Consider the following 25,787-nt stretch of genomic DNA (forward strand, 5'->3'; position numbering starts at 1 on the left):
GAACCTCATGAAAATGATCTCACAAACTGCCAAAAGTATATTGAATATTTTATTTATTTAAATATGTGCTTTGCAAAAATAAATAATGACCCCCTCGTAATAAAACCTTTCAAATTATCTATACTATCACCCTTCCAGTTTCCCGGAAAACCTGTAATATTTTCAAGGAACTTTTGACACCTGGCAAAGTATGTTTTTTGATATACATGCACTAAAATATATTCACAGCAGTAACATTATATTTCTTTGTTTAAATTACATATCTATTGAGAATTCAAAAGGAAATTAAAGTTATGTACGTAATTATATGATCAATTGAAGGTTTAATCTCATTTGCAGTCATTCTGTTTATATCATTCTTGTTATATAAACACTGTTTATATGCAACATGATGGTTCAACTGCTGCCCCTCCAGAAGAAAAAAATTTTGAATGTCAACAATAAATCTAATTTGTGCAGGCAACATGGGAATTAGAGCTTACCTACCTTACACTAAATCGTAAGTTAAAGTAACCCACAGAAATTAAATAAAGATTATATCAAGATTGGATATAGATTAAGTGTTTAGTGCAAACTTGCATCGAATCAACAAGAAGTGGCAAGGAAGAAAATAGGATCAAAAATAAAACATGTAGGATAATAAAAAAATTGACAGTAACTTACTCTTAGTCAGAGGTTGGTAATAACATAAGCGATTATTAGAAAAATGAAGTTGTTCCTAGTAAATAACTTTCGTAGCGAAAAGATTAGAAAATAGACCTATGAGATGTTTTATGGTACCTACTCCCAATTATGGTACTCCCAAAATGAAGGAAAGTTTAATAATATGGTGGTCCGCCTATTCTATCTAAAATGGTAGGGACGATACTAATCTACTTTTTCGCATGATTGTGCTTATTTTATTATGTACCTACGTTGTTAACAGACCTTTGTTGCAAATAAGTCGTATATTTTTTAGATAAACTCGTATAGAAAATTTTCGGTCTGGGAAAAAGTAGTAAAAACTATATGAATTGGACATAAACTAAAAAACCCTGAGTCGTATTGCCTTTTTAAATTATCCCTGTCTATAATATTACTATTTATTGATGAAACAAAATATTACTTTTAGTTTGTAGCGCTTATGATTATATTTTTATCATTTACCTGCAGTTTTACGTTCTATATAATAAAGAAAATATTTTGTTTTTTTTTAAAAAGTCCAATCTCGACTTAACCTAATCATCGCATCTATCATATTTACTTTTGAGAATAATACTATTTACTTTTTTGCTGTGTTTACGAATCAATAACGTTTCTGGAAAAAACCTTAGCACAGAACAGTTATAACTTTTTATAACACACCAAGGTCTACCCTATCTGATACAAGTATAAAAATCCATGCACAACAACCTGACTTGGCATTGAAGGAACCAAATAGTCGGTCAGCTGTGGACGCCAGCATGCACTTGGGTATGAGTCCGATGAAACGGATAAGGAATTATCGACACGAGACTCGAGATATTTATAATTTCGCACCGAAATGCAAAACGCTATTAATCAGTTGACATGTAATTACTCGAAACGATTTTAATACGGAATGTGGTAGTTATACATATTACACGTTTAATCTTCCATCGATTTTTTCGCTTAATTTATTCTTTCCTTACCGGTGGACTTATTATTCAATGAAACACTGCCGAGGCGGTGAAAACTCGTGTGGGCAAATAATAACTTTGAGACCTTTGCTTTGGTGACTATAGGCAATAAATTGTGGTTAATAATGTTGAAAATATCTGCTACAAATAAAAGATTAGATCTATCAGTTCCAAGGGAAAGCCCAATCCTTGCTTATTTAGTTTCAATCGATATCCAAGTCTGAAAAATTACATTGGTGGATATTAAAATAAGATACGTAAGGGCATTGAAGGGCATGAATACATTGAAAGAGAAAGGGTATATTATAGTATTTATTTTTTAATTTGTCAATTTTATTGTCCAAATGAGTTCTGAATCCTTAATTATAACCCTTTCAATATAAAGAAGAAGATACAGAGACATAAATATCTACCCTCGTTGTTTTTTGTCAGTGATTCACCAAAAAGTTACAAATATTGACGATTTAATTCTTTCTTTTATCTTGTTTTAGATTCTGTATTGTTAAATTTTTTAAAATTTGGAATCTACATATTTTCAGTTATCAAAGCCGCCTGTTTATAAGGTATTTTTTTTGGGTTGAATGAATATTTTTGTCGAAATTTGGTATCACAATGAGAGAACGAAAAATTTAGTAGTGAAGTCAGATTAAAAATAAAGATATTAACCAATTTTAACCCATTTATTGCCAAAGACACCGGAAATAAATAAATATATAAATATATAAATATATAAATAAAAAGTGGGAGTTGACAACTGAAATGAAATTAAAATGTTAAAGTTCTATCTTAAAAAAAAAACAGGTGAAGTCGGTCAACAAATATATCTTTTGTGTTTCCATTTGAAATGGGTAACACTGTATATAAATACCATTTAAATTTGCAATATGATTTCGAGTTTCATTTTTGAAATATATTCTTGAAATGTTTTAGATAAAGTTAACTATAATCCAAAGCCAAAAATCTGACTCAAAACTGCTTATAGTTTCAGTGTTTCAGTTCGTGCTCGCGGTTAATGTACGCGTCGCATAGTACGCGGATAGTGTCTGATGTCAGTGTGAGAGATAGTACAATAAGGACAAGGCAGGTATTAGTTTAGAGTAAATAAAAAACAACTCCCTTACAACAAAACAAAGTAAGACTAAATTTAACTAACTAATACTTATTATATTATCAAATATAAGTAGCTAATAATGGAACTATCTCACAATATCTCTTGAAATACCTTTTTTCAATACGTAATGACGTAAACTACCGCTGTAAACAAAATCACAGTCAAAGAATTTCTGAATTAAGAAACGAAGAAAAACTTAAAAATGTTTTTAATTATGCGAAAAATATGACTACTGGACTATCAAGTAAACGAGGCTAAATTTGCGACGAATTAGAAATATTTTCGAAATATATTTTCCCTTAATTAAGTACCACCTACTCGTTTTGGGAATTTACATGATTTAAATTTTTTGCTCTAATAGATTCCTCAAAATTTCCCGAATGTGCAAACAAATTTTCCGAAAAATCATTTGACTATTTATTACAAATGTATCCAAACGTTTTGAAATAAATAGGTTGAAAAACGAACTTAATATTTTGTACAGAGACGAACAATTTCGTAATTTAGAAGGTCAAAAAACGATAGAAATATTATACAAGGAATTAATTTAAAATGGTATTTTCGGAAACATACAAATAGTTTTGCCCAGTTTTAACAATTCCTGCAACAAGTGTCTCGGTAGAAAGAACCTCTTTGTGTCTTAAGCGAATTAAGACTTAGAAATTCGATGACAAGAGCGCTTAAGCAACTTATCAGTGATGACGATAGAAAAATAACTATTGCAAAGTCTTAGTGCCGATCTTCAATTTTATGAAGACATTAGGTATAAGTTTTGCAAATTTAAAAGACGGACGAATAAACCGATTTTATAAAAACATTCACTATGTTTTTAAAATATTTTGTTAAAAGTGGAGGTAAACGAAAAGCTGGCGACGTTGTTTTATGTGTAAATAGATAAGTTGGCTGGCTACCTTATGAAAATTTGTTTTTATACTTTTTTGTTAATTATTAGGTAAATATATCACTTTGTTTTTTCTGTCACTTAATTTTATTGTAAATACAATTTTTAAAGCCCTGATATTATTATTAATAATATAATTTTTCATAAAAAATAGGAATAAAAAATGTCCAGATTATTTTTTATTCCTATGTATTATTTGAGAGCGAATTAATAAAATATCCAAGTGGTTGTGTATTATTTTTTATAAAATCTGAATGAAAATCCTTTCTATAATATTGTAAATGCAACTAAATATTTCCAGATGCATTTAGTCGTTTGACTGAAAATTTAAAAATTTTTGCCAGCGGCACTTTTTTTTCTTTCTTGCCCACATAGTAAAAAAGCTACGGGCCTCACCTATTTAGAAAGTCACGAGCCGCCACTGCCACATGTAGTTTTTAAAATAATATTTTTGCCTACATTCTAAACGCATTGTTATAAAAGGAAGGCATGATTTTACATTACCAAAAACAGTTATGCAACGAATCACTCGACTATTTTATTTGTAAGTTATTTTCTTACGTTCATACAAATTTTCATTAATAAAGTAAACTGTTATGACGGCTGTTACACACAAAATTTATTCAATTTCGGAGAAGTTTCAGTTCCGGAGACGTTAGTGTGTACTTGCCAAGTTTGGTACAATTTATTTTCCCTTACCTCGTTTCTAAACTTTGTAAGTGTGTAAATTAGTTGCTAATTTATACTCGATTTACGAAATCGCCACAGTGAATGAATTAGAATAAAATTATGATTTCGTATTACCTACTTTTTTATTGCATTTCGTATGTGTTGCGTGTTAAGTGAAGGATTACTGTCATGAAGAGAATTCACATCTTGAGTCGAGCATTGTTTATTTTTATACGCATTTTTTCTCAGCAAAAGACACTAGTTTCCTCTATCAAAAGAAGTAAACTAATTTCTAAAAATGTGTTATGGAGATAAATAGAAGAAGGTTAATTCCAGCTATTTTTACAACTTAAAAGAATAAGTACTCATAGACATTAGTCTTCTAGATACACTTTAAATTTATGTGACTAATAATGATATATGAGTCCGATACACGATCTGAAACAATCTGAGCAAAGCCGTTGATGAAAATAGAACAATTAATTACTGATACTGAAAATCATTTTGGAGTTAGATTGTAGTTTGTAAATATATGGTTCGGACACAATCCTTTTTTAATAGGACCATCTAGGTTTATTGTGTGCCTCAACTCCACAGATTTGACAGTGGCTTCTATACATAGCTTTCAGCGTGTGTCCGTTTGCTGTGGTACGTGGTCTCTTCCTCTTGTTTCTGGCGGAACAGAGAGCCTGTTATCTACCTAGCCAATATTATTCAGATGTTTGCTATATCCAACTAGCGGTCCTACTGGTCTTCGTCTTTGATTCAGTAGGTTCACTGTCAACTCCACAGATGACTCTTTTAAGAACTTATTGCCTCTGTTCAGGTGTGCATTGACAAAACGTCTAGGTTAGTGTTGCTTGTATTACCTTGCCAATATTTGTCTTTTTACTAAATTTCCTTTTATATATCTAACTTAAAAATATTTAATTTTAACTGAATATTTACAACACTTACGGAAACAAGATAAACAAAGCGGGATGTTTTTCCAAATATTCATTTTCAGAAAGCAACAAGTGTAAAATATCACCTTATTTATACACAAACTATTATATAATTTTGTGTTACACACTATTGAATTATTTAAACAAGTTAACAATATACTGAAATGTGCAAGATTACCCTTTCGGTTTCGCAATTTCTTATAATACCGTGTAAAAGTGAAACTCGTAGTTTAGTATTATTTACCAATGCTGTTTTTAACAATAAACGTAGGTATTTATGTACTTAGATGTGCAGCGAGTGAGACGATATCTATATATAGTGTATAATTTCACAGCTTTCACATAAAATAAGGCATAGGATGCAATTTCTTTACTCCATAAAGTACGACTACGGTTGTTTTCTAGTAGTTAAGAGTCACTAGAAATATACCATTTGTGAAGTAATGCACTGGGATCTGCAATTTCGTTGCAGTAAAGCACAAATTACTGGATTTGTATTCGCTGACGGTATTAGCATAATAAATTTCTATACCAGTAGCAAAATGTCGTATAAATTGTTTTAAATGCAATTTTATAGGCTGCAAGGGTAATCAATATTTACTAAATATGTAAATGTAAAAGAACCAGTAGTCCAATACACTTTGAGTTAAAGGATGGTATTAAACTTCTTTTTATTTATTTTATTCGATTTTACCTGTGGTGAGTATGAGTATTTACATTTTGTACTGAATAATAATTTTACAGAATTGTTCGAAGATAAAGAGAAAAAAGGTTACATTTAACATTGTTCAATTTACGCAATTTAATGTCAAAAATAATTTTGGTTCGAGTATTAAAACGTTAACAAAAATAAATTCCAATCTCAATCTTTAAATTGCGTATTGATACATAATTATCTAACAAAACTTTGATTACAGAGACATTGATATTGTCTTCAGCCATTCTCACAATAAGCATTTGTCGTAAATGTTGATTGAAAAAAAAAATTAATACTATTTACTCTATGCATCTAAAATATTGATGACATAACTACAAAATCGTCACTAGCTTTCTTGAAAATCTAGTGAGAATTTCTAGGAAGAGAACAATTTTTCCACATTTTCCTGTTGCGTGCCGTCTAGTGTGCGATGATAATATATAGCTTTTATTAAATTTTCACCCACCACTGAAGACAATTTTTCCTTGGTGAATTGCAAAAGTGATATCGATTTTGCCCTTTTATAAGTACTTAACCTTTATGATATGTTAGTAACTGTGGTTCTGCCTAGTGCAAATACAAATCACAAAACCAAACCTATGAATCTCAAAAATAATGATTACATATACTGATATTACTAACAACTTATACAAATGGGAACTTATTGTATGTTGCTAGAATCCATCGTTTTCGGGATAAGTTGTAGATGTTTTAGTTAGATGAATTAGACTTTAAAACATTCTATTAAAATTCTATTAAGTTCATATATATGGTGTATTTTGTTTAATATTTTATTAAATATAAGTAATTTTTAAAATTAATTTCGAGAAGATAAATACGATTGTTCATATTTTACAAAATAAAAAATTGAAGTATATAAGCTAGAATTAACTGGAAAATTTATCTATAAATCAGCAATAATAAATAAAGTACTTAAAACATTCATTATTCTGAAGTTGTAGATAGTATGAAATAATCAATTGTCATTCTCAGGAAATACAGTTGCCTTAAAAAATCCATTTAAATGTTCCTAAGAAACTAACGCTTTCTCTTAAATTTATCTGCAGATCCAGCAAAACGCTTAAAACAAGGAAATGAAGTAAAACGGAAAGAAAACTATGACAATTAAATTATATTCATAATCGTGACACTTCTTTCAAAAGAACCTGAACAACGTCTATTAAAATTTAAAAATGTAATTAATCCAATATCTCTTTGAATGGAATGGCCATCGTTCACCGGACATAATTTCCATCCTTAATATAATTAGAATAGCAAATAGCCTATAATTTATGAGGCAAATTAAATAACTGAAGCTACCTTTTGTTGCACAATGGTAATTACTTCAGCTCCTTTCCTATTAAATATTAAAGCGGTGATATGGAGCATAACTTATGAAATTTCTAATTAAACAATTTCAAAACGCGTTTGAAAACTGCGAATTAAGGAATTTCTTTTCATTTATAAAAGAACGAACTAGAACATAACGGGTATAAACATTGTTGCGCATCCGATGCACCTAAGAAGTGCAATTTTAAACCCCAGGGTCGTTAGTCACAGAGGTGAATTCTGAGATAATAATTTTTATGTTGTTTTATGACAAGTAAGGAACTTCAACGATCTATAATTGTGTATAAGATGTACCCGGCAAACGTAGGAGTAATTACAATTAAATTACTGTATCCCTAATTGAATTAATTAACATTATTTACGGTATGGTCTATAAATAGCTGCAATTCCTTTTTTGTACATACGTTTTTTATTATTATCAGTGCTTTTGCTGGGAACTACACTGTTCGACACAACTTATGGAACGTCGAAGTTGAATTTGGTGTTATGGCCTGGCCAGCACGAACCCACACCTCAATCCCATTGAACACGTCTGGAATAACATGAAGGACAGGGACATCTACTTCTTGAAATGAAATTGGATTGGTCTTTTTGAACATGAATGCGTGGGTTTAATTAAATTAATTGAAACTTGTTTATTTCCAATATTCTCTCGAGATAATACAATGATTGCTGATTGGTCGAATAGGATCTGGTGAAAAATCACACCAATCACATTCGGTAAAACAGAATATTGTGTTTTAATGTAATCTTAATCTTATAAAGTTATTTGAATTAAGCTGCTCACAAGTGTGACCTGAAAACTCTCGAAAATCTGTTTCCATATCTACGCGGCATCTCACTTCATAACTCTCATAATTAATTCTAAAAACGGCCTGATATAAAAATAGTGCTAACCTGCTGCAGGCGTGCTGTTAACAGTATGAATCTTATTATGTAGCAGGCATGAAACATCTAAATTTTGTACCGTAGCAACCCGAAGTATGTTCTAATAGAACTTTAATTGTGCTAAAAATAGAGAAATTTGAATTTTAAATTTACGTTTATATTCAGTTTTCTGTTCTCGTTTATTTCTATCCTCTAACAGGACCCTAACGCCACACCACCAATGGAGGATAATTTGTCAAGTTTATTTTAAAAACCCATGTTTAAATAGAAGAAATGTTTTTTAACACAATTAGAGGTTCTTAATTTGGGAGACGCATATAAAAGTGTAACGGATGTTCTTTTTCGTTTTATTAGATAATGCCGCTGGAGAGGTGTTATTATGGTATAAAAATAGTCCACTTAAATTCGTTTTAAGAAGACTGGCTCGATTCATTTGGATATAATGCGGTACTTCAGACCAGCTGTGTGGAATAAAATACACCTGATTTTGATTCGGCTAGAACTTACACGTACATTGTTTGAATGTTTCAAAGTATACCTAAAGTATTTCTTTAAAAAAAATAGTGTTTTTTATTTCATTTATTTCAAAACCCATTTCTGATTAAGAAAGCAAAATTGTACCAAGGTAAATTGATCTAAATTGCTTTACTTTTAACCGAAGAAGACGAATGTAAGACAGTCAAAACCTAACCTCAAATAAGTTCTCAAAAAATGTCCCTGGTAGTGATAGTGGCGCCCTCTAGTAGATGATTAAAAACAAACAACACAGATGTATTAAGTACTATCAAAATTTACCTGTACCAAATTTTAGTGCAATACATAGTTTTTTTTGGAATATACATATAGATATAGTTAAAATTTAATTTTAAATAATAATTTTTGACGCAAATTCTTTACACTTCCTTGAGCTATATCCTTTACTTGTCTGGTGGTGCCACTTACACATGACTCGCGCACAGGTTTAAAGAAAAAAGTGTTCCGTAACAGTCTGTTACTATTTGTTGATAACCAGCCAGTTCATTTTGTCACCAATTGCGCTGTGGATGAAAAAAAATGCGGCGGGAGTAGCAAACTAGTTAAAACAACTACAATATAACTAGCTAGACTTTCGACTTAAGGTGGAATTTGCATTTCAAACAGTCAAAAAACCCTGCTCTGCATGTACCATCGTTTGCGAGCTAGCAAATTAGGTCAAGGACGGCTAAAAGATAACGTTTTAATAAAATACCATTTTACCTTCTGAAATGTATAGTTATCATAATATTTTCCTTCCATATGTTTGGTCTCGGATTCATGGAAGTTATTTCTTATGCATAAATACACTACACAAGGCAAAAAACAGATAGGACCTGCACATGTGATACAGATAAATGAACTGGCTGGCTATCAATAAGTAGTAAGGGACTATTACGAAACACTTTTTTCTTTAAACCTATGCGCGCGTCATATGGTACCTACTTGTCTATGGTACCTAGCAACACGAATCATAGAAAAACGGAGATGCGGAAAATAATTTTCATCATTTACTCCATCTAAAATATCTGGCGGACATTTGTACATATGCCAATGAAATATTCAGTGTGTTATTTGAATATGTTCACCGTTTCTTTTCCAAATATATACCGATTATCCTGTACTTTTCCTTTTTCAGTATTTGGATAGTGGATGCTCCTAGCGGAATCTGGATGGCATGAAATCAAAACAATGTCGAAACGAATACCTTGACTATTACCTTAGAAAAGGATGCGATCTCCAGAGCATAAGATTGCTCAGCCAAGAGCGGGGAAGCAGTTCGAGGATGAATTGCAGCTTAGGTACATCGCTCCAGGGGCCTTCACGGTTCTACCGCCGGACGACAACCCTCCTGATCCACCCCCTGCACCGGAGCCATACAGGTAAAACTATTTCTTGCCACTTAATCTCTGTATATATGTAAATAAGGTAGTTATGTATTTATAAAATGTATTTGTGTTGAATGTATTCATCATAACAATAGTTACGGGTCATAACATATAGTAGTTCTCGTTTTGCCGCGCCTACTGATGCGCAGTGGACATAGGTATCGCTTACCTTTCGAGAATCATTTGTATATTGTTGCGGGTTATGAATTTGGATAAATATCAACTACACTGAAACATGATGCAATAAAATATGCAAATGTACATCTATTGATACTAATTTAATGTTTTTTAGGGCTTTTCCTATATTTGATGACCTGTACATTAATGTAAATGAATTTCTAAGTACCTGAATAGTATATTAATTATTTTATTAGTTTTCCAAAGTATTTCAAGTATATTTAAGTTAAGAAATGCAATGTTCAAAAATCCCTGTAACTAGAACTATTTAGACAGTACATTACATTGTTAACGTGTACAATTTAACTATCATTCATTTCGCTTTCTACAGCTAGTTTGTTGATTGTCTGTTTTATCTTTAAAGTTGACTATTAGCTACGTTAATATCTGGAAATAACGAACCTTATTCCATTGAGAAATTCTACGAAATAATGGTTTCCAAAATAAGAAATTTTAGGTGTCATTCATTGCCATTCATTGTAAAATATTCATCTTCAGCAATTTTTCCATAAAACTCCGTCATAATTTTGAGTTACTAAACTTCAAAATATCAAATTGCAGTAAGGCAATTATGATTTATAATTTTTACCAGTGTTTTGAATATTTAAAACTTGTTTATAATACATACTTACTATAAGAAAAAACGTAACTTTTCAGCGTAATATGCTACGAAATCTTTCAAAATGGATAGGAATTGTCATTTAAAATTATCAAGATATGGTAGTTTAAAACGGAAATTAATTTCGATTTTTTTTATCATTCTTAAATCTGCTATTTAATTACTTTTTTCATGTAAATAATAGTTACCGTCCTTTCAAACTTAGATTATGCTTTCGCTTGGTGTTTAGTAATTTTTTCTAACATTTTAATAGGTACTAGTTTTGAATAACTATTTGACGTAAATACTATTTTATTACCGCCAAATTTATACTCTCTCAAAAGTTATGTTACATCCAGTAAGAATTTTTTGCCACATTCCGTATGTTTTGTTTTGGTTGTACTGAACTGAACAGAAAGTGAATTCTTTCGTTAAACGATTGGAGTCTATGTTCTTTTATTTTCGACAATTCTTAAAATATACTAAGAACACTCTTTAGTCTAAGAGTCATTTACCTCATCTTTTGGTTAACTTGTATGCTGTCCAATGACTAAAACAAATTAGTTTACGATGCTCTTTTAGCATTTATATAATTGCTTTTTCCTGAGTACCCTATTATTTCTTGAATAATATTAGTTTTTACTATAACAAAATATAACAACATAATTTTTAAAATAACTGTTTAAAAAAAATCATAATCACAATCATAGGTGTTTTAAATATACTTTACTCAACGCATATCGTTTTAAGTTGCTTTTCTAAATTCGTAGGATTCACGTAATGTTCATAGAAACGTGACATATCTTTTTAACAAATTAAATTCAAATGTTTTAGTTCCTGAATTCATTCAATCAGTTCCCAGAATTTTTCACGTTGCTGAATGAATCGTTGAATATTTAACGCCCATTTCAAGGAATTACTCACAAATTACTATTATCTGCTTTTTAACATATTTATATCTTATCGTATTACTTAAAGTTTTCATAGATAAAGACCAGTCCTGCGAATATAATACAAAGGACAACAACCTTTTATATTTACGATACCAAATTAATTTAGAACCCAGCGTTACCTATATAGTGTGTTACATTACTAGGATTAGAGGTATTGTTTGCAAGAAATAAATAGCTCAAGTCATACTAGTGGTTTCTGTCACCGATTTCCATTTGACGACAGGAGTAAACAATTGATATTGACACTGTTATTAATAGCACAGTTTTTTTATTGTATTGTCCTTAAAATAGATTGTTATAGAATAAGTAACCCAACACAAACAGAATTGGGGTGTTCAATTTTTTCTAACTATTAAAAATAATCCACTTTAAGTTATGCTGAAAGTTAAATGTCATGTTAAAAATGACAGAGCAGTTCACTAAGTAATAGAATTATATGGAAGAATCAACATTTGAAGGAAAAAACAGTTTTATGTTAAATATACAAAATATGGAAAAGTAACAAAGAAATAATAACAGAATGCTACAAAAAAATTAGGAAATATTTCAATCTGTCAAAATAAGGATAGATTTTAGTCCTAAAACTCTTCATTTCCGTGAGACATGATGAAATGATGAAATCAAAGCCGTGCTAGTTGATCAAATTTTGCGTCCCATGACGAGAAACTGTTTCAATTCCTCTGACTGTTGATTTGTATTTGTAATACAAATGCGAATGTGAAACAGCGAAAAATGAGTTTTTAAATTGAACTTTTCACCGCTTGGTGTAGGTAGCATGACTGTATATTGCACACGATACCTACTACGAGCAAGTCGAGTTCAAGACGCATGCATATGGAAAAATTCATGGAAATCTCGCTTATATTTAGCTTCTGTATTAAGATATGAAAGCGATTTGCTAAACTGGTAGAAACTTTGAAGTACTACGAAATGTTTTTTAAATTCTATTTCACAAAACTGATTAGTGATTAGCTTTTACATTACTTGTCAAATACGTGCATCATTTCGACCTTTGAAAATATTTAGTTACATAAAAAATATTGTCTACCACCTTCATTTTTTAAAAGGAACATACATTTTTTAAAAGGTTTAAAATTTATCTTCATGGTGTCAGTTTCACGAAGGTGAGGTTCAAATATATGTTACTAAGCATAAGCAAAAAAAATTAACAAATGGAATCGCTGCACTTTGTAGGTACTTAAAAATATTTAAGTCAAGTAATATAATTTTACTTAGCAATTGTCATATTCTATGAGACAGTGGTAATATTGCTATGTGTAAACAAATTCAACATACATTTTTTAAAGTAATACCTATTGTACTGTAGCATTTATTAATTAATTGTAGTGCATATTCACACATGTAATTATTCCAGATCAAAAACTTTCTATATTTAAGTAGATTAGATGTAGATATTAGAAAAATTTGTAACGACTTTCTCTGAATCGTAATGATTTTAGATTTTACCTAGTTACCTAGTTACCTTTAAAGCTTTAAATGAATTTTCTTTTTTAATCTAGCCGCCAGGAGCGATCGAGGTAAATATTTTTTACGCAAAAGCTGGTAATGATTTTTGGATGATCATTTTGGAATGCGTTGCTCTGAAATATTTTTCACGATATAGATTGCACGTGTGCAAACAAAAGAAACTAATATAGTTATCCACTTAGTTCTCTTAACTAATACCTCTTTTATCTTCTAGATTGACTCCGTCCACGAGGAGGCAAAAGAATAAAGCATTCGCGATAATCGGCGAAGTGGATTCCAGCAGAGCAAACTCTAGAAGCCCCTCGCCTACTGGAAGAATCAGCCCTTTTCGAGGACGAGGGTTCAATCCATCCGGATCGAGATTTGCATCCCCCAGTCCAACACCCCCTCCACCAGAGGATGCAAGGCTTACGCCCACAAATCTGTCTCCCCAGCACGTTTCAAGAATACCAAAACTTAAAAGAAAGGGGAGCTCAGCAGCGTTTGGAGACAAAGTTTTCCATTATGATTCTTCCCCAACGAAAAGAAAACTTGAGAGTAAGTTAAGCCAAAGTTTGACCAACTTAGAACCGAAAAGGAACACAAATAGGCCACCCCCAAGTCCAAGAAAGAATGTACAAAGCAAGACTCCAGCTTTCCAGAAACTATCGCCGATAGCTGGCAGTTCCCCGGAACCAAGTCAATCGTTGTCTTCCCCTTCAAGAATACCAAAAAGTCGTAGCACTCCGCCAAGTAGAAGATCTTCACCGACTAGGACTCCTTCATCCGTTGCGCATAAACCGCCTTCAGTAAAAAATTCTGCCAGGGTCACTTCACGGGTACAGTCTCGAAGCCAATCTAGAAGCCAATCGAGGAATACAAGCAGGGAAGCTAGTCCCACGAAAGATCCCACATCTCCTACTAGAATTCCGGTTAAATATAAAAACGTTCAAGCTAAAGTCAATAGTTATGTTAAACCTAAACCAAAAGTGCCTCCAAAACCTCAAGTGCTAAGTGAACAATCGGAAGAATCAGACGTAGTTAAAGACACGAAAACTAAACCTAGTTTAAATCGAAAGGAAAGTGTTAACAGATTAAGGACAAACTCTAGGTTAAACTTAATACAAAAAACTGACAACAAGAGCAATAATATTAACAATAATGTAACTGGTGACAGTGTAGTAAATAGAGCGAGTAATAAAAATAGTACTAAGACGAATAACAATAGTAGTAACACTATAAATAAGTCTAGTAATAACTCCACTAGTAAGGTTGGAAAAGAAAATGGTGAAGAAAACAAAGTCCTACAGTCACCAAAGAAGGAAGATCGTAGACCGTCGCCAAAAAAGGATGAACCTAAACTGCAAGGGTTAAATGAAAATGGAAAACGCAGCAGAAACAGTTCTCCTGCAAAAGGCAATACCAGAAATAATTACAAAAATACCGACATAACTTCTGATACAGATACTTCATACGATATCAAGGAAACAGCAGATAGCAACGGCGAAGGAAAGCAGATAAAAAGGACTGAAAGCTGTGTAAAGCTAGCTGATATATTACCATCAACGACAACAGTCGTTTCAAGTACAACCACCACCGTAACGCAACCGTTAAAAATAGATGCGACCGTTAACGCTATTCCTAAACCAGAAAGGTCCAAGCAAGTCTCCCCCATAGTCGACGGTAGGGTACTAAGCGCTACAAGCGTTTCTAATGCCATGAACAGGATGAACGATACAGTCTTGAATACTCAGACTGTTATTAAGGATCACGGTTTTTCCCGACTATCTCCAGCAGCAAATGCAGTTATTTCTATGGCCAGTGAAACTGGTAAAGGAAACACAGTTCCTGATATTAGAAGTATCACAACAGCACTTTCAAAAATTGAGCACAATGACACCGGTAAAACTTCTACCGCAGAACTTAATAAAGTAACTAACTCAGCAAGTGATCTAAGCCTTAGTAAAGTAACTGATAAAGACCAAAATAAAGTAGCTGATGCAGATAATAACAGAGGGTCTAATGCAGATCAAAATAGAACCAATGCAGATCATAGTAAGGAAACAAATGCTGGCAACAACAAGGTAATAAACCCGGAGCAAAATAAAATAAATAATGTAGCTTTAGACACTAAAAATGCCACCACTGCTCTACCGATAGTTGAGCCGCTGTCTCACAAACCAGAGCACAAAGTGATTACCCAAATTAAGATAAATGATCGTGGAAATAACCATACAAATCATTTAACCCACGCTGGGATAATTAGTGCGAAGGCTCTGGAAATGGAAGTCCAGAAAAATATGAACAGGCTGATCTCTCCAGAGCATCTGTCAGGCAATTCGATCCAGAAAAGCGTGAACGACAGGATCATAGAGGCCAGGACCGTGGTCGCGGCTGATGTTAAGCCAATCAGGATAACCGTTAAGGAGAAGCCTACCGATGTCGAGGTGCAAAGCGGTAACATAAGGCCGCCAGTTAGTGTTTCTAATGGACTGAACGAAAGACCGAGGTAAGTTTTGATTAGCTGATTACTCACAGTTTCGTTTCAGTGTTGTTTTATCGGCCCAAGATCAACCTTCACGAAACTAATAAAGTGAAATCATTTTATCGCACGCTATTTTTAGCCGCAAAGTCGTTGTTTTTTTATTATTAATACTAGAATTGGTTCATTTTTACTAGCATGGTGACTGCGTATTTTTCTGTTTGTCACATTTCTATATTTCAATTATGATACTCCTTTTGGCGCATATTTCATTGTAAATAAATATTACTGGCAGTCAAAGGACAAGGTAGGTGGTAATAGTTATATTAGATTATATGTTTCTGTTAAATTTATATAGAGTAAGGAAGGAAATTGTCGGATTGTAAATTGGAAGATTGTTAAAATTCATTACAAGTACGGAGAGTGTGTAGCTGAGATTCTGCGTAAATTACGTAAAATTTTCGGTAGAAGAAACGCCCGAATGAACCTAAATGAAACGAGTTACTTTTTGTGACACGCTTTATATTATGTTCAGAATTATGTGGGAAAAATTTATAAAAAATAACAGCTCATTTCACTTCTAACAAAAGTAGGCACTACCAAACCTCGCGATTTACATTAAAGCAACGCCACTTCTCCAATTTGGTTCACATTAATTTTTATCATTAGTTACTAATTGTAACATACTTATTGGTACTACAAGACGGAAATATAACATTACGACCTTTACTTTATTCATGCTAGGTCACTATCAGTGTTTTTTACACGCACGTTTACATCCGACCAAACCGAATTATAGATTTCTTTGTTCCGATGGACCACTAACCCCAATAGAAGTTAAAATTAGCGGCCAATAATTTTGGCTGGAACCGGTGTGAAATTCACCGACGTCCGTTTGTCGTATTATTCGTTCCGTGTTGATTTAAATTTTCTTTTTGCCATTTAGAATAGTACGACTGTGAAAATATAATTATCGAGATTGTATATCTGTTCCGAGGCAACGGAGGTACTTATTAGACTATGAAAATTTTAATTAGGCAAGATGAAGTAGGTAGCTTAAGACCAACGCACTGACGGGTGACTTTTTGCAGCGATCGCGGTTTGTGGTAACCGACAGATATGCACATTTTTTATAAGTACACTTGTAACTATGTATTTAACAACAATGTCTGTTAGTTGGAAATACTACGAAGCACCCTTAGTGTTTCAAATGAAAAAGAAGGTTCCTAAATATATGCCGTAAAGGAAGTTCAATGAAATACGTAAGGTGTAAATTACCATATCATAATGGTATCAGGCCTATTCATGCAAATTTGTCGGAATGAAATATATGTCACCAGTATATGTTAGCTTCCTAGATCGTTATGGGAACGGAAACGACTTTTTAATGTAAGTTTTTGAGTTATCGGAACTGATTTTCCTACTTGTAAGTAATAATTTCGTGTTATAGAAATGCAAAACAGTGTACGAAAACAACTATTTAATATAAATATATTGTTTATCTGCTCCCACATGTAAGTGGATTTTACCGTAGAAGTGGGTAACTTACCTCCCTAGGGAAAAAAACGATTTCGAGTTATAAATATTTAATGAACATTACGCATTTTATTAATTATTATGAATGAATATTTATATGAATTGTATAGTTATTACATTTAGTAACATTTATAAAATCTGGATAATTATTATTATTCCCCTCGCGTTTACTAATTGTCATATTTTTCTCAAAATGATTTTATCGCTCCATTTCAGTCATCGAAGATTCAATATTATTTGACTGATCCATTAAAACAGCATGATGCGACGTACTACTAGAACCTGTAGTTGTCATTGTAAAAAATCCTGTTGGCTATTTCACTTTTGTTACTTAAACTGTCAGCAACACAACTTTCTGCAATTGTGACTGATTTCCACCCATCACGTCTCTTGATTGCTAATACATCAACTCCTGTATTAGCCAGTAATGTTGCCGATGTTCTTCGGAATGAATGACCTGTATATGTTTCAGGATGTTCTAGTTTCAAAAACTGTGCAATTTTGCTAGGAACCATAGATAATTGTGCTGATTAATCTACCGTAATGGAATATTTTATAAATATACATAAATATACGTCCAAAAATTAAAAAAAACGATGACGTATAAAACTAGGATGACGTATAAAACCTTACCAAAACTGCAAAAATGAAGATACTTGAATTTTGCAAATTGCTTTTGGTTTCTGCATATTTACACTATGTGTATACCAAATTTCAAGTGTCGGCAAAGCTTCGACCAAATTTGGCAAAGTTTCGAGTTTCAGATGCCGATGGATGTATAAAACCTTATAGAACAAAAAATTTTGCTCTCCTGATTTTCGGCTTTAGCGTCATTATTGTATATATATATTGAACTATAGTTTTCGAAAGTTTTATCATTTTTTGTTTATAATTGACATTTTTACAGCAACTTAAAAAAATTGGCGTTTTATACCGTTTTTTCAATCACACGGCTTTGTTATTGCAAATTTCGTAATCGGAGCACCACCATTTTGTAGCTATTTTTATTACGAACAAAATCATGTCCTAAGCATTTTTTCGTACAAAGTCATCCCGCTGAGTTATTTAAAGAAAACTACTAAAAAAATATTTTTTCACGATTAAATTGTTAATAACTTTTTTTCCTGATAAAATACTTTGTCAGCAAATTAGCCTGTTATTGTACTCATCATTTAAAGTGTTCCTGTGTAGTTATTTCCAAGTTATCAAGAAAATGTCACCAATAGTAACTTTTCGGCCTCTGCCGACTGGAGTATTGGAATTGTTTCATCAAGCAGATTCTCATCTCGTGTACATATTGACAGAAAAATATATAAATATCAAACTTTTGGCTTCGTTTGTTAAGATTAAAAAAAATGAGTTTGAATTAACTTAATACCTNTAACACCTTATAGAACAAAAAGTTTTGCTCTCCTGATTTTCGGCTTTAGCCTCATTATTGTATATATATTGAACTATAGTTTTCGAAAGTTTTATCACTTTTTGTTTATAATTGACATTTTTACAGCAACTTTAAAAAATTGACGTTTTATACCGTTTTTTCAATCTCACGTCTTTGTTATTGCAAATTTCGTAATCGGACCACCGCCATTTTGTAGCTATTCTTATTACGAACAAGATCATGTCCTAAGCATTTTTTCGTACAAAGTCATCCCGCTGAGTTATTTAAAGAAATCACTAAAAAAATTTTTTTCACTATTGAATAGTTAATAACTTTTTTCCTGATAAAATACTTTGTCTGCAAATTAGCCTGTTATTGTACTCATCATTTAAAGTATTCCTGTGTTGTTATTTCCGAGTTATCAAAAAAATGTCACCAACAGTAACTTTTCGGCCTCTGCCGACTGGAGTATTGGAATTGTTTCATCAAGCAGATTCTCATCTCGTGTACATATTGACAGAAAAATATATAAATATCAAACTTTTGGCTTCGTTTGTTAAAATTTAAAAAAATTAGTTTGAATTAACTTCATACCTTTGAAAAAAAAGATGATTTGACTTATAACTATTGTTTTTAAAAATGTTTAAAAAGATATTGTGGATATTAAATATAAATGACGTACACAAAAGATATTAGTAAAAACTTACCCATTTCAGAAACGAAATTGACCGTTCAACATTTACCGAGGCCACATACGCATGTCTAAAATAGTTGAAGTTTTTAATACATGCTATTTTTACTAATACATCAACTACTTTTAGTAATCCACAATCAACGTCATTATAGTTACAAGAACATGTACATCTCTGCCTCTGATCTTAAGCTTCGCATCGATCAATTTATTCAATACGTATCTAACAGCACCCTAATGCTTGCCCTGTTGTCCTGTCGTCCAGGCTCTTTGCTGAGGGACATTGTACGTGTGAGTGAGTTTTATGCTTTGCTCGAGTGTATGGCAAGTGTTTTTATGGCAGTCAATAGCATTGTGTATCGTGAGCATAAAGCGGCACACGGATTGACCACAGATTTCGCCGCTTACCAGCACAATAGAGATACTACTGTTTATTAACTTGATTGTCGTCACAAAGTTTCTGATGTCTACATATGACTGAATCAACAATAATTCTAAGAACACTTACAAAAAGTTTTTGACATTATTTTGTTATCCTCCCATATAAAAATTATTCTCTCACAAAAAAGAAAAAGTAATTGGGTAAATAACAATGAATTTTTGTTGGGAAAAGTTTTGCCGTAGGATTAACTTAAATTTGTTTGATAAATTATATCCAAGTTTGAAAAAATAGTGACAATCATATACAGAAGGCGAAGTTCATTGTAAAACATACTCTACTTTCAGCAATTCCTTTTCCTCCAATTTTTGTGCGCCACATCTGGATAAGAACTTACAAATTTCTGTGTTTACGGTATTAGGAATTATGTGCTCTTTATTTCTTTTGCATTACATTACTTCCAACGATATATCCAAATAAAATATTATTCTTTATGAAAATGTAAACATATTCAAATCTTAAAGGTAAAAGAGTTAAGGCGCGCGGTAAGTCACGTGACTGGTCAGTATTGTAAGAACTGCCAGGAGTCACGCGACGAACAGGGGTGAACAAAATGAAAGTCATACTCAAGAAATGCGGGTTCACAAAACGTTCTCAGCATGTCAGATGGACAATGTCTCGATTTTAGCTACGCCGCACGAATTTGCCGCAGTGTTTGTCATGTATGCCTTTGTTTAATGTACCTTAACTCAGATTTTGCTAAATTGGCCGAATGAGTTGCAGTTTTCACATGGTTTGTTTGTTGAGCAATATACTGTTATCAACGACTTTTTTTAATAGAATTTGTCGAATTTTACTTAAAAGATTGTCGAATTTTAATTAATAGATGTATCATTTTATGGTGCCCATAATTTTAGCTGTTTTGCCGCATTCAATACACGTGTTTTTATACAGTACGTTCAAGTTTTGAAAGGAAATTCTCAAAGTTAAAAAAATACTGAAAATTTTGCTAAGTACACTAGGCTTCTTTTTTCCCTAAATCTAATACCTTATACTTATCAAACTAACTTTTCCATTTTCGAAATATTTTGAAAAAAAAGAAGAATCGAATGTTAGAAAATCCATGGTAACTTTTCCATTTTTAAGAATTTTTTGAATCATTATCTTAGCATTTTTTGCCATTTAATTGTATGATAAATGCCTACAGTCCGTACGATATTTGTTGAGATAGAATGAGAGAAGATATAAAGGAAAGGTATTTAATTCCCAGTCGAAGAGTATCCTGTTTAATGTGTATAATTATTTTAAGATAGTTTTCTCTAATGAAAATTACAAGGCACACCCGTGCAGTGGTTATTAATATATTATATAATTATTACAGTAGTTCCTATAATAGAACTTTATGGGCTCATTCTTTTGATCTTTTCTTGAAATTCTATCTCAACAAATATAGTACGGACTGCATATATTCTCCTTACTTTCGCTATAGTTTTGGGAGAATGGTTTAAGAGCAGCAGTTCTGTTGAATTTCATTACATTTGTTTTTTATATTGTCACGTTTCCTGTCGAAAGTACCAAAAACAACTATTAAAAAAATATATATTATTTTCTCGGGCTACTCGCTTGGCTGCTGTGGAGTTAAAACAGAGAGAAAAATCAATTAAATATTCTTTACAAAAATGCTGACTGCATTAGAATTAAACAACCAGTAGAAGAATCGGGAACAGTGACTGAATCAGTCCACCAGTTTACAGAAAGACTGAGTGAGATGGACATAGTGCAAGGGTCAGTTCAATATGCATTCAATTTGAAACTGGACACTTTATAAATTATTTATATTATATATTAATATAAATAATTATATTTATAAATTTTGTTCTATGAAATGAGTTAAATGATTATTTATACCAAAGGTATTTTTGTAAAAATCTACTAAAAAAATATGTGTCCAAATAAAGTAATGCCATATGTCCATACATATTTATATTTCAAAGTTTTGAATACAGTTACAGGGTGATTATTTAAATTTTGAAAATTACTCTTCCTCTGTTTAAAGTACTTATAGTTGGCAATATAAATCGGAATCTATCGTCAATAAACACCTAATTCTCTAAGTAAGTCTGAATCACAATATTGTACCATCATATTACACAAAAATATCATCGACCTATTCCTATTTTACCTATTTCGCCAATTTACGCATCGTTTTGGTGAACTAACACTGTTGCATTTGGTTCTATTCCAAAGATAAGCGAATGCTGAATTCCAGAATATTTTCCATTAATAATGATTCCTTATTAATTATTTTTTTCAATAAATATAATCATTGCAACTGTTCTGTAAAAATATTGGCAACAATCTTGTTGGTCTTTCAGTAAGAATTTCGATCATGGGTAACTATTTAAACATAATTTAAGTCACTGAATAATTCATTAACATGTAGCCTGAAATAATGTAAATGGGTCCTTAATATATCGTAATGTGAGGAAGTAAAGAGGGCGTTTTGAATAATGATTATGCTGATCAAGAAGTTGTTCGAGTTGTCTATATCCAATGTTATGCTGAACCTAGTTATTAATAAATCGCATAATCATTTAAGTGCCATGTTGAAAGATATTTATTGTGATAGCCCTCCTGAAGATGCGAAGGAGACATATTCCAGTCATTTAATGATTCAAAGCAGACTACGAAAATTTTAAATAAGTATAAGTTTGATTAGGGATATTTATTAAGGAAATAGTTAGAACGAACTTTTATCCAGCTGATTTGAAGCGCATATTTACCATTTTTTTTAGAACCAATACATATACGCTTAAGACAGATTTTTTCGTAGCTCTGGTAATATAAGGGATAGAAAAAGTAATGTAGTGAAAGAATACAAAAACGGTTTATTTTGGAATGTACTTATTGCAACTACGAAAGCAAGCCTTCCCCCTACTTTAGAGGGTGCTGAATCCGAATTTAAGGTCCGTTAAATTTCTAACCCTGCGCAAAAACCACCCCTTTTTTAATTTACGATCCCAGCGATGAATTCTATATCTCTCTTCCCCAGTTTTGAGGGTGCTGATCACAAATATGATGATCACGACCCACCTGAACCCTCGCAACCGCCTCGAACAAGCCAAGACTACCCACAATCTTCCATAAAATCGGATTGGGGTAGTTTCGGTCGCACGTCAATTTTATCTAACCGTTCGTATGTGCTAGTAGATATTCAGCTAAACTACCACAAGAAAAATAGACACACACTTTACCAGTGGTCTATGGTCCGAAAATTAATGATCTATTTTTTACTGCCATGAAGCTTTACAAGTGGCCTTTATGTGGTAAGCTAATCTATCTATATCAGCAGGATTTAATAAATTACATCAATAAATCACACACAATAAATAAATCACACTGATGTGATGTGTGATAGACTGATGTGTAATGTGTACGATTAATATTAAGTAAATTTGGGAATCGTCAACCGATATGACGAATGTAATGTAATTTGTCCACTTTTACCCCACTCTCCACGGTAAATTGATCTAGGGGTGTACAAAATTGTAGGGATCGAAAAATAACCCCTAGATTATAAAACCATAAAACTAAGTATAAAGGTATGATGCACTCGAAATCGATGCTTATTTACATTGCAAATTTACTCCAAAATAAGTGTATGTGGCGGACTGTAAATATAGTAGAACAGAAGCCGCTTTCGGCTATTCAACAAGCTCCATCTAGGGCCATTTGTATTGTAGCGTGCTGTAGATCGCCACACTTTAGCTAGAGATATACTTGTGTTAAGAACACTAGTATCACTATGAACAGAAAAGACAGTTTTTATTGTATTTAGAAATTGTCTTTTATTTAGCGACATTTTTGTTCTCTGAAATAATAGAATAAACATCATATGATATCTCTAACTATGGAAACTGGTAAAAACAAACAATTTTAAACTCTTAAACACAATTAAAATGAGAAGTTGTTTTTAGTTCAGACGACAGGTAGATTTCGAAACATTTAACAACATTTTGAAGCGCTCGATATACAGGGTGGCCTAATTTTAAGCAAAAATGGTAGGTGTCTTCACATGTCCCAGCATAAAAAAATCCAACGGGTTGGGATCCGGTGATCGCGGTGGCCAAGTAATAGGACCACCACGATCTACTCATCAATTTGGATACTTTTCATTGAGGAAATTAGTTACACCTCTTCCATAATGGAACAGTGTAGAACATCGTCCCTCTGATTTGAAGAGGAATGTCCTGAAGTGGTAGAGGTAGATAAATCTCCAAAAAAGCCCGGTACATCTCGCTGTTCAAATTTCCATCGAAGAAATGTAGAAGTGAAATGAAGAAGTGTCTCCTCTGAAAATGGGTTTCTCGAATAGCATGAGGGTTTTGGATTACCCTCACATGATCGTTGTGGAAATTGTTGAATCCATCTCTTGTAGGTTCGTCACAAAAAAAGGGTTCTTGAAAGAGTATATCCAGATGATTGCTACACCATCCATCTTCTCTTACTAGTACCAGGATTATTTTCAACATGCTCTAGCACTTCTGCAGCATTGTTTCTTCGTATAGCTACTATTTCACGACTCGGTTTACGGAACGCACCTGTTAATGGAAGAATTGTGAAGGTTCGATTGAACGTTTGCTTCTACCGTTGCTATACACGTACACGAAAATCATGGCGCGTATTCTTTATTTGAATAAATTAAAGACAAAAGACGCAAAAATCTGTCAATGACGACAATTATCGAAGTGACAGTTAACATTTTTTTTAATCTCAGCAGTTGCTAATTATTAAATTGCCTAGCTCTCTACTCGCAACAATGTAATTTACTCTTGGGCAACTAACCATATGATCTGGTAACTTCAAACCCCGATATTTTAAGAAGCATTGGCCGAAAAAGTAAATAGAATCATTTTTGCTTAAAATTAGTCATAGAATTCATGTACGAAGTATTTCGGACATCTCGGTGATCACCTAGTATAGTGGTGTTTTTTGTATTTCATATTTGCCTTCTTCATTGTGAGATTTTTGATTAGGCAGAACAATTTTCATGAAAATAACCCTTAACTCATTATTTCACCAATTTTGTTAATTTTTTCACAAAATACCAAATAAATTGAGAAAAAAAATCCAACCTTACTCTAGTGCCTAGTTCCACTACATAATTCTAATAAACATATCATTAGCGTTGCAAATTTCCAAGTAACGCTAAACCAATAAATTACGTGATCATTAATCAACACTTTTCGTACGTTCAAGGTGAAGCAACATATTTATATATTATTTTTCGGGTGCGCCATAGATAATTTCCAAGAAAATAAATTATTATCCTGTTGTCGAGTCGAAGGATTAATGATCACCTACAAAGGATTTTCCAAGCATATGTGCAATAAAGAAATAAATTACTACTTTAGAGGTAAAATGGTGTAGTGGGGCATTTTGTGAAGCTAATTTAAAGTTTATTGTGTTACGTGAAACGAACCACTTTTTTCAAGTGCGGCTTTGTGAAAATTAACAAAGCCTTTCGGTGGATGGTTTCATAGTACCTGTAATTTATTTTAACAAGAAATTCGTTGTCAATTTTTAGAGCTAAGGCTTTTTTGTCGACACAAATTATAACGGGTTATGAGAAAACGAAAACTTAAAGATACCCTGCAAATATGAGCGCATTTCTATTCATACACGATATGGTGTGTTTTCGCAAAACTTTCACACTGCCAGAAATTCAAATATTATGATTCCGAAATCAACTGGAACATCAACACTCAATAATTGTCCTGTGTACATTCAATATAAATATTTATAACAAATAAGTAACAATTTTGATATAAATGTTATGTTGTAATTCTATTATTGTCAAATTATTGGCGACCTAATGGAGCTTTGAAATTAAAAAAAAATAGAACCGTTTATTAAAAATACAGATTTCTACGTATCAACCAAAGAATGTCCCCTAAATACTAATCAACTCATATTTATAAAATGCTCATATTTACGCTGCACACAACAATTATAATAAAACCAC

The 25,787-nt window shown here is 32.2% G+C and overlaps 1 protein-coding gene across 1 annotated transcript in view; it reads left to right on the top strand.

The window, feature by feature from the left end:
* Positions 1-9,940: 9,940 nt before the first annotated feature.
* The window catches only part of LOC108907913 (protein stum), a 28,262-nt gene continuing 12,415 nt past the window's right edge, over positions 9,941-25,787 (top strand). Inside the window, exons 1-4 of the mRNA XM_018711752.1 lie at positions 9,941-10,092; positions 13,529-14,095; positions 14,159-15,123; positions 15,415-15,802. Of these exons, the coding sequence (XP_018567268.1) occupies positions 9,941-10,092; positions 13,529-14,095; positions 14,159-15,123; positions 15,415-15,802 (2,072 nt within the window). The remainder of the gene's footprint in view (positions 10,093-13,528; positions 14,096-14,158; positions 15,124-15,414; positions 15,803-25,787) is intronic.

Source organism: Anoplophora glabripennis, unplaced genomic scaffold (assembly GCF_000390285.2).
Source record: "Anoplophora glabripennis isolate ALB-LARVAE unplaced genomic scaffold, Agla_2.0 scaffold78, whole genome shotgun sequence".
Lineage (NCBI taxonomy): Eukaryota > Metazoa > Arthropoda > Insecta > Coleoptera > Cerambycidae > Anoplophora > Anoplophora glabripennis.